We start from the raw sequence: 10,709 nt of genomic DNA on the forward strand, positions 1-10,709 counted from the left end.
CTGTTTGGAATGAACACTTACAAGTAAAGATGTATGGACTAAAGGGTGTACTATGAGACTTAATGGGGCCACACTGCAGCTTCCATGCTGAAAAAATTTTTTTGTTGTTATTTAAAAATTTTTTTTGAGGGGGAGGTTGCAAGGGCAGAGGGCAGAAGCCAGGGAACAGGGAGATGACTAGGATCAGGATGCATGATGTGAAATCTACAAAGAACCAATAAAAAGTTAAAAACTATTATTTTATTTAATTAATTTAATTTTTTGGGACAAGGTCTTACTATGTATCCCTGGCTGGATTGGAACTCACTAAGTAGGCCAAGCTCACCATAGACATCTACCTACCTCTGCTTTCAGGGTGCTGGGATTAAAGGCATGTCTCATCACTTCTAATCTCCACTTCCCTTTTTAACACTCACCTTGTCCAGATCATCTGCAAAATTAGTAAGACCTTCCTGTGATGTAGACTCCATTCTTACTCTTTGTTTTATTTATTTATTCTTGGTTTCAGCAGATTCAAAACTTTATACAATAAATCTAATCATTTCAAAGAGGGACCTAAACACAGCTCTATAAAAAACACATATTGCACATCTGCTTAGTTACTACTATTATTATTATTTACTAGGAAATTTTATTTCCAGTTTTGAAGTATTGTCCTTATTTGTTTTATTATGGAGAGAGACATCCCAAGTCTCCCAAATTTATTCATCCCACTTCATCATGACATATTGTGAGGCTAAAGTTGACATCACAATATTTCTTTTCTGAACCGGTCATGCTCTTGGGGGTGGGGCAGCTGTGAAGGGTCATCACCACTTAGTCTACTCTGTGCCAAGTATGAGTCAGTAGCCACGCCAGGCCTCAGCTGGGCCACATCTGGAGAATTGGGGTGAGGGTACAACATCGAATAATACCGGATTTAGCCCATTCATCCTTTTTGGGGACATCAAGAAAAACTAACCTATGATCTCAGAACAAAACACCTGCAACAAAGGCCAGCAGGACCATTTGCCTGCCCTCACCTCTCTGCCCCTGCTTCTGCCTGCTCTCCATCTGCCTGCCCACTAAGGTCTATGCCACATATTATCTCTCGAACACCTAGGATGCCCCAGAGCAGATGTCCTGCAGGTGTGTCTGAAGATGGGAATATCTCTCCAAGTGTTATTCGAGTGATTGTAAAGACATCAGGCAACCAGAACAATTTTACAGTAGCTGGTGATACCTCAGTGGAGCAATTCAAGGAGAAACTGTCTGCTCACTTCAAATGCCAAATGGACCAATTGGTACTGGTTTTCATGGGCCGCCTTCTCAAAGATCATGACATACTGAGTCAAAGGGGCATCACAGATGGCCATACCATCCACGTGGTCATCAAGTCCAAGCACGGCTCCAGATCCCTGGCTCATTCTTTCCGGAACTTGTTAACCAAACATCCCAGCCATCAAGATAGAAGCATCAAAGGAAACAGCAGTAGGATTTGTCAATCTGCAGGCATGTGTCAAACCAAAGTGGAATCATCCCTCCTCACGGAGTCTGATGCACCCAAGGTGGGTACTCAAAACCCAGAAGTGGATAGTCCAGAGCATGTTGCACAGATATTGGAGAATCTTTGTGTTCAGAGAATGTTGTCCAATATGGATTTCATGCGCCAGCTGATATCAGAACACCCAGATATACAAGAACTGATACAGCAGAACACAGAAGTCTCCCATCTTCTTGACAATTCTGATATCCTATGCCAGACTCTGGAGCTGGTCAGGCACCTTGCCATTATCCAAGAGATAATGCAGATAAATCAGCCAGCACAGAACCTTGAGCATCCACCAAACCCACAGCCATACCTGGGCTTAGAGACAATTCCAAATGGGAACAATGCCCTGGGACAGAGCTATGATTTCAATGACCAAACGCTCAATGGCATGCAAGATCTTCTAGGGGGCAACTCTTTTACAGCCCTTCTGACTGGACAAGTACTAGAACAAGTCCAGACTCCTTCCCTATCTGTACCACCATCTGGAGAACAATGGAACCAACCCCCTAATGCCCAAGTCATTTATGCTAATTCTTGTGGATTATCATCAATCACCCCAACAAATTCTACTCTAAACAATGCTAACCACGCTTCCAGGGAAAATCCAGTCACAGTAACCACCAAGGGCGAAAGCCGTGTGGGTGCTGTTCAGCAGCCAGCTGGGGTTCCAGCCTTACCCAGCACAGCAGTCACCCAGGAGCTTCAGGAAGATGGTAAGGATACTACCCTCCCTCTAGGTAGCTCTGACCAGTGGTTAGAGGAAGATCTCCAGCAGTCAGATGAGCAGACCAGCTCTCAGATCACAGGAGGAATGATCCAGTTGCTGAGGAACTACCCACACATGGCAGCCCAGATGCTGCTGCTCATGAATATGCCCCAACAGAATGAACAGTGGAGGCAGCAATCGCCCACATCCTTGCAGTCATCACAACTTTCTGACTTGCTTTTAGCCCTAGCCAACCCTAAAACATCACAAGCAATATTACAAATTGAGCACGGTCTGCAGCTATTGGCTACAGAGGCTCCTATTCTTTTGCCATGCATTGAACCTTACTTATGGGGTCTAGGATGGCTTCCTCCTTCCAGCTGTAACTACCCTGATGCAGTGCCCTGGACCCTGAATGTGCCTGACATGGCTGAACCTCAGTGGCCTGAATGCTGCCCGAAATCTGGAACTGTCCTGCAGAGCGTACAGCCCCCATCTGGAGATCCTTCTCATTCCCTACAAGCCCCCGAAGTTCATTTCAGCAAACAGATGGAACATCTCCAGGCCATGGGATTTGTGAATTATAATGCCAATCTGCAAGCTCTCATTGCTACTGATGGTGACACGAATGCTGCTATTCACAAGCTCAAGAAATCTCAGGGATCCTAGCCATCATGTCTCCCCATCTGCTTTCTACCTCCATGTTCACCCATTTGACTACCTCACCTGCCTTTCCTACCTTTCCTGATGCTTCCAACTGGGAGAAGTCTTGGAACAGGAAAAACCAATCAACGCTTGCTCAACTGAATACTAGATCACTGGTCATGGCTGGAAGACCTGTCAATAAAATGGCTACACCTACTTGCCTTCATCTGAGACTTGCCTAGTTTTGTTTTTGAGAGAGTCTTTTTTTAAAAAATATGTTTTTATTTAAATTAGAAACATGCATGCTTCAAATGTCAATCCCAGATCCCTCTCCCACCCCTCCTCCCTTGTCCCTCCACCAGGGCCTCCTCACTGACACTACATTCATGGAGTCTGGATCAGTCCCCTGTTGGCCTCTCAGTCATCAGTCTGGGGTTCAAGAGCTCCCCCTTGTCCAGTCAGCTGTCTTTGTGGGTTTCACCAGCACGGTCTTGACCCCTTTGCTCATCACTCCTCCATCTCGAGACAGAGTCTTTTTATGTAGACCATGCTGGCCTTCAGCCTGTGACAATTCTGCCTGTGCTGCCTGAGTGCTGGGATTACTTGTGAACATCATCATGTTTAGCTTGCCCAGTCTCCCCCTGCCACTGCACCCTGCCAAGCAGGAAATCAACAAAATGTGCTTGATGCCTTTGTTTTACCTACAGATACACAAACATACAGTCTATGCTTGTTTTGGTAGATAATCACAGTTGTTTATATAGTGATCAAGTGTCAGGGAACAAATACATGTAACCTAGGATGTTTATTATAGGTAGATATACACTAATACCTAGTGATACAGAATGGACCCTATGTAATGGAAGAGACTTGTGAAATAAAAGGAATATCACATAGGCTCAGATATTTAGTCATAAAGATTGATATTTAGTCATGTTTTTTAAAACTGAGTTTAACTTGAAAGAACAGGAATGATAGATAGATCCTCATAGATACATGTAGGAAGAATTCACACATGAATGACATATTGGTATTTATAACTGGGGCCTCTTATTAATTATTACTTCCATGATAACAAGACCTTGATTGTGACTTGCCTTCCGTTATCCATCAGAGGTACGGTTACTGCCACTTTCAGTGCAGATTCCCACCATCCCCTGACCTCAAATTTATTATCATCAACAAGTTTAAAGGCAGCAGGACCACAAATTTCTAGTATTTCTAGTAAGCCTCTTTCCAGACCCTACTTCATCACTACAACCTATCAAAAACATATTCAAGAAATAAATTATAGCTATATCCTATTTGTCCCATTTTATATAAACAGCCCAAGATAGATAGGTAGATAGATGATAGATAGGTAGAGGATAGGTAGTTTAAATAGATGTAGATAGATAGATGATAAAATATATAGATGATAGATAGACATGGAAGGAAATGAGCCTTTCTATGTAGCCCAGGCTAGCCTAGAACTTGTGATCCTCTGGCCTCTACCTTCCCAAGTGCTGGAATGACAGTTACATACTAGCATGCTGGGTGTAATATCATCCTGTTTTTCATCCTACCATGTTTTGAAATACTGAACTGATCTGACACTTTACACCCATTGTCTTAAAAAATGTCACCATTTCCCCAAACATCTCCATCTTATGATTAGGAACATATAACTTAGACCAGAATGAAACCCTCATACATACAACCTTCTTTCAAAGATTCCCTTAGCTATTTTCTGTAAAGGAAGTTGTCCACTGACGTCTTGCTTCTCCACCACAGTAGCTGCCTCTTTTATTATTGATGTTCACAGAAGTGGGTGCCATTCTTGCACCTCCTGGATGCTTCTTGACCCAAATTCTCTAGTTTCAAGATGACCTTTGGATTCATCAATGAAACAATTCTCTAGTACATGCCTCATAGTTATAACCAGCTCTGACCAGTCGGTGCAAGCAAAGAAAGCACACAGCCATGTTTTCTGGTCTTACATACATTACTTAAAGCTTCAGTTAACCTAGTCGGTCATCCTAATCACATATCATGGGCAACAATTCTTACTAGAATCCATATCAGAATCACCCCAGGGCAGCGTTTTAAAACACGGTTTTCTAACTATATTCCAAGGATTTTGATGCAGTATATCTAGACTGGGGTTCCTACCTTTCTAACAAATTTACAAGGGGGTATGGATGTTATCGATTGCACCAGATTAACAGACCTGGCCATTTCTTATCCTTTGTGATGAGTATGTCATACCTCTCTTGCTTTATGGACAATTTCAATATATCATCTTTTTTAGCCTTAAACATTAAAGGAAAGTTTACCTACTTTAACCAAAAGACAGATAAGATCCAATGAGACAATTACGAGCCTTTGCTGTTGAAAGACAAGTTAAGACCTCATCTTACACCTTCAGCCCCCTATTCTGGTATGAAGAATAAGCCCGCCATATCCACAAGCCAAGCCATGCACTCCAGCACTTGCTCACGCTGTCTACTCGGCATTCAGGCTTGTGATTGCTTTTCCCATGCTTGCGCCCGTTTCCTCCTCCTCGTTGGAGTGTTTTCACCCAAATAGAACTATCACAGGCTAGCCTTCAGAAAACAAAGCGTGGGGGCACTAAAAAGCCTTTCACCATCACAACTCCCGTCTCTTGTTGGGTCTAGTCTTATTTGATCTACTTGCATTCTGACTCATTTGTTCCCAAACACCCTCAAATCAGGATTCCTGTTTCTCACCACTATTCACAGCTGGTATTCTACTCTCCTTTTATGAAATTCAGGAGTCAACTCCAGTTCTTAGCCACAGGTAGACTCTACATATCAACCCTTCCAAGGCTCAGGGAACGTCATGGAACTTTGTTGAAGAGAATGTAAGAACCAGAGGATGGGGAGGAGTGCTGTGAATTGCTGTCTTCTGAAATGACATGGACATTACATTAATGATCTCACTGCAGCTACAATTAGTTACCTACACAAGAGCTGCGCATGCTCAAGCCAACAATTTTGGTTAATATTCCAGCAGGCTGCACAAATGGGACTTACTGGATTATAGGAAACAAAAACAACAAAAAGGAGAGAACAAAAGGGTGGAAGGAGGATGTGTTGAGAGTTGTTCAAGTCAAGAATGGATGGGGGAATTTTGGTTAGATATAATCGATGTATACATTGTTATTGTCTTTGAAATTGTCAAAGAATAAATAAAAGATAAAAAATTTCTGTAGTTGAAACAGCTGACCCGAACAAGGGGGAGCTTTTGGATCCCAGACTGATGGCTGAGAGGCCAGCATGGGACTGATCCAGACACTCTGAATGTGGGTGTCAGTGAGGAGGCCTAGGCAATCTATGGGGCCTTGGGCACTAGATCAGTAATTATCCCTGGCATACAAATGGACTACAATGAGGGATGCACTCTCAGACTGAACTCTTGGAGGAGGACCTAGGCCCTGCCCCAAACGAAATGACAGACTCTGGAGATCCCCCATGGAGGGCCTCACCCTCTTTGGGGAACAGAGTGGGGGTTGAGTGGGGGCCTGGGGGACCTGGTGGGGGAGGGGCGGGGAAGGAAGGGAGGGAAAGGGAGCTGGGATTGACATGTGAAGCAAGCTTGTTTCTAATTTAATTGAAAAAAAAAACTAAAAATTTCTGTAGTCAATCCTTAGCACTTTGAACTGATCAGCCTAATTTGAGACAGCTGATTACTTTTTTGCAATGTCATTTGATCACCTATTTTCTGCCTTTTGTCTATCCTTCCTGCTCTGTATTATAATATCTATATTTTTAATTCTTGTATGAGTCAGTATCTTTCAAATCTATTCCTTTTTATATACTAATCTGTGTACAGTCAGAACCTTTAGTATTTTTTCATCTTACTATTTTTTAATATATTGGTTAGTCTTAACCAGCCCATATTTCAAGTAATCTAAACACGGATGCACTCCCAACTTGCAATATTTAACTATATTGCCACATTTCTATATATTTGCTAGATAAAAGTAAATATCTCAAATATCTATTACATATACATCTGGATTGCATATAATTTCCCTCATGTAGTGTCTTTATATGGTCATTCCTTTGTACAAAAATTATAGAAATACAAAACTTTCAGTCACTTTTGACCCCTCTCTCACATTCCATACTGTTTTTAGCAACAAATAAATGTTTTAAAAATATATATTCTGGTTAACATTGGATATAAAGAAAAAGGAACTGAAGATTCAGAAAGAAATATTCAAGTATGGTCAACTGAATTCAGTTCTCACTAGAGATACTGCATGTTCCAAAGGAACTTTTTATAGAGGCCTCAACTCCACTCTGAGTCTCCATATACCATGTATAGTGTTGTATGGAAGAGGGCTGTTGGCCTGAAAAGGAATTGTCATCCCAGAGTCCTCATTACTAATAATTTGAGATAAAGGATAAAAGTTAAGTGTGTGTGTGGGATTGGATTCCCAGGAACTCTGATCACCTTGGAGTCTTCAGTATCCATAGTGTGAGGCTGTGATGTCAGTGCTGAGGTCACAGAGGTGACCTGATGGAATGGGTTCCAGCCCAGAAGGCCTACGGGGTGGCTGTGCAGCAAGATGAGGGCGGTTTGGAGCCCTGCCTAAGAGAAAGGACGGGGCCACAGCAGATTGGTGTGTATCCCCCAGACCAGGCCCTTTTACTCCCCCTCATCCCTTTATTCATCATCTGAAGACCAATTCCCTGGGCCCTGAGTGTTTTCCCCCTGACCAACACATTTTAATTCCATAATTTCCCAAACATCCCTCTCCAAGTGACCTCGTGGTCATTTTCATGTGGACACTACACCCTCCCCTCCCCCAAGACCCAAGGCCCTCTTTATATTCCCTTTTTACTGTCACCATTGTTTGAAAGGATGATCTCCGTCTCCCATCCCTATCCCCTCAGCTGTGTCCCCACAGACCTGGGCTTCCTGCTGCCCACCATGGCCAAAAGTGGAGAGGCTCTACCACAGGGCAGCCCAGCGCCAGCCCAGGATTCCCACCTCATCAGGGTGACAGTGAAGACACCCAAGGACAAGGAGGATTTCTCAGTTGTAGACACATGCACCATCCGGCAGCTGAAAGAAGAGATATCACACCGCTTTAAGGCACATCCAAATCAGCTGGTTCTAATCTTTGCGGGAAAAATCCTCAAGGACCCTGACTCACTGGCACAGTGTGGAGTGCGAGATGGCCTCACAGTTCACTTGGTCATCAAGATGCAACGTCGGACCACAGGCACTGAGTGCCCAGCTCCGCCAGTCTCTACTCCAGGCCCCAATCCTGGAGTACTCCCTCAGTCAAGTTCTGTTTACCCTGTGGACGGGTCTCCTTCTTTCAGCTTAGGTGTCCTCACAGGCCTCAGTGGCCTGGGTCTGACCTCAGGTAACTTCTCTGACCAGCCAGGCTCACTCATGTGGCAGCACATCTCAGTGCCTGAACTTGTGGCTCAGCTAGTTGATGACCCCTTCATCCAGGGTCTGCTGTCCAACACAGGCCTAGTACGCCAGCTGGTTCTGGACAATCCTCACATGCAGCAACTAATCCAGCAGAACCCTGAGATCGGTCATATTCTTAACAACCCCGAGATCATGCGGCAGACGATGGAGTTTCTACGTAACCCTTCCATGATGCAGGAGATGATGCGTAGCCAGGACCGTGCACTTAGTAACCTGGAGAGCATCCCTGGTGGCTACAATGTGCTCCGTACTATGTATACAGATATTATGGATCCCATGCTTAATGCAGTACAGGAGCAGTTTGGTGGCAATCCTTTTGCTACTACTACTACTGCCAGTACCACCACCAGCAACAGTCAACCATCAAGGACAGAGAATTGTGACCCCCTTCCCAACCCATGGACTTCCACATATGGGGTCTCAGGTAGCAGACAAGGAAGACAGTCTGGGGACCAGGATGCATCTGAGAGTAGAAACAGACTTCCAAGCTTTCTGGGTAACATAGGACTTTTTGATTATCTCCAGCAGTTACATGAGACCTCCCAGTCCCTGGGACCCTATCTGCAGGGTACCGTGCCCACTCAGAGCCCAAGTCAGGAAGCACCACTATCAGAAAACAGAGTTCCTCCAACTTTACCTTCATCGCAAAAACCTGCGTCAGGCCAGCCAATGCCCAAAGAGTCAGTAGCAGTCAAGGGAAAATCCTCCTGCCCAACTTTCTTGAGACACTCATCGGAGAACAGTACTGGACAAGGCGGAAGCCTACATGACACAGGGAAGGGATCTACTGGTCAGAGCACTAGCCTGCCCAATCTTACCTCTCAGATAGGAGATTCTGCCAACAGGTCCCCATTTGTTCCTACACTATCTTCCCTTGTGGCAGCCACTGCTGGAGGCCCAGAATCTCCTTGGCTGCCTCCAACAGGTTACCCAAGGCCTCCGAGATCAGCTGGCGCAAATCAAGTTCCTCGACTACAGAATGAGATACACCAGCAACTACCACTACTGCTTCACCTTCAGGCAGCCATGGCAAATCCCCGTGTCATGCAAGCCTTGGTACAGATTGAGCAGGGTCTGCAGATCCTGGCTACCGAAGCACCTCGCCTCCTGCTTTGGTTTATGCCCTGCCTAACCGGGTTGAGTGGAGTAACAGGAGGTACTGAATCTAGAGACAGTGCTGGTATGTCTGAGGATCCCCACCCAGCCCCAGCTCCTCAGGTTTCCCAAGCACAGGGTTCTGCAGAGCCAGGTTTCCATTCTACTCCCTTCCTTCAGGTGTTGCAAGCCTTAGCTAGTACCAATCCTCAGCAGCTACAACTGGAGGCTCACTTCCGGGTACAACTGGAGCAACTACGGGCTATGGGCTTTCTGAATCTTGAAGCCAATCTCCAGGCCCTCATTGCTACAGGAGGTGATGTAGATGCTGCTGTGGAGAAGCTGAGGAAGCCTTAGGAGCTCTAGTTGTTTGGACCATATCTTTTCCTTTGTGCCTTTCCCCCATGTCTTATTACCGTAGTTCTCCTATTCTTGAATACAGCTGCACTATAAACCAAATTACTATGATGTTCTTTACTGCGGAGACAATGCTCTGGAGTCAGTGAAGAAGACAAAAATCCAGAAATAGGGTGGGGATGCTGAGTGACCCAATTGTGCCTGCCACTCTCCTACCTGGGGCCCTCGACAGAGCTCTGTGTATACCTATCTTGAGATGCAATTACATCCAATCTCTAGTGCCAGCTACTGCCTGAGTCTGATTCTTGTGGGCTCTGAGAAAAGGGGAGAACAGGGGGAGAAAAACAGATGGTAAGGGCTGTTGCTCTGGAGAGCTTAGGAAGCTAAAAGGTTGGAAGATAGAGGAGCCAAAAGCTTGGGAATGGCAAATAATGTTGCTGCCACTCTTTGAATTGGGAGGACCATGGATTTCCTGGTATCCTGGAAAATTTTCAGATTTTGCCTACCATATCTTATGTTTTATGGTATGCTTTATTACTTGCCTGACTAGAGAAAGAACATCAATTTCTTGTATTTATTGTCCTTAGAGGCAATTCTACAGATATGACAGTAATCTCTGAGTGGGTAAGAACTACACGAGCAAGGATTCAGGCTCAACTGTAATTACAGATTCTGCAATTTCAGCCAGTTTGTATAAGTTTTTGTAGCTAGATTTAGGGTTGATTATTATTATTATTATTGCTATTTCTTCTCCTTCCTGTTCTTCTTATCCTCCTCCCTCCTCCTTTCCTCCCTTTTCTCTTCTCTGCCTCCCCTTTGACTTCCTACTCTTTTCTTTTTGAAGATTTATTATTTATTTATTTATGTGTGAACATATGGGTACAATGTGTGTCATTGTCCTTATAGAGGCCAAAAGAA

The 10,709-nt window shown here is 44.4% G+C and overlaps 2 protein-coding genes across 3 annotated transcripts; both read left to right on the forward strand.

The window, feature by feature from the left end:
• Window positions 1-808: 808 nt before the first annotated feature.
• Ubqlnl (ubiquilin like) lies at window positions 809-3,108 on the forward strand. The gene has a single exon (XM_005087274.4). It carries the CDS (start codon window positions 1,074-1,076, stop codon window positions 2,904-2,906), a length of 1,833 nt encoding a protein of 610 aa, XP_005087331.1. The 5' UTR covers window positions 809-1,073; the 3' UTR covers window positions 2,907-3,108.
• A 4,298-nt stretch (window positions 3,109-7,406) lies between these two features.
• Window positions 7,407-9,893, forward strand: Ubqln3 (ubiquilin 3). Of its 2 annotated transcripts, XM_040733507.1 has the most exons (2): window positions 7,407-7,512; window positions 7,787-9,893. In XM_040733507.1, the coding sequence occupies exon 2, from the start codon at window positions 7,824-7,826 to the stop codon at window positions 9,789-9,791; it is 1,968 nt and encodes a 655-aa protein (XP_040589441.1). In that variant the 5' UTR covers window positions 7,407-7,512; window positions 7,787-7,823; the 3' UTR covers window positions 9,792-9,893. The 2 variants fall into 2 exon arrangements, with proteins under 2 accessions (XP_040589441.1, XP_012981580.2); XM_013126126.2 differs by lacking the exon at window positions 7,407-7,512 and having other exon boundaries at window positions 7,533-9,893.
• The last annotated feature ends 816 nt before the right edge of the window (window positions 9,894-10,709 follow it).

Source organism: Mesocricetus auratus, unplaced genomic scaffold (genome assembly GCF_017639785.1).
Source record: "Mesocricetus auratus isolate SY011 unplaced genomic scaffold, BCM_Maur_2.0 Super-Scaffold_4256, whole genome shotgun sequence".
NCBI classification, from domain to species: Eukaryota; Metazoa; Chordata; class Mammalia; order Rodentia; family Cricetidae; genus Mesocricetus; species Mesocricetus auratus.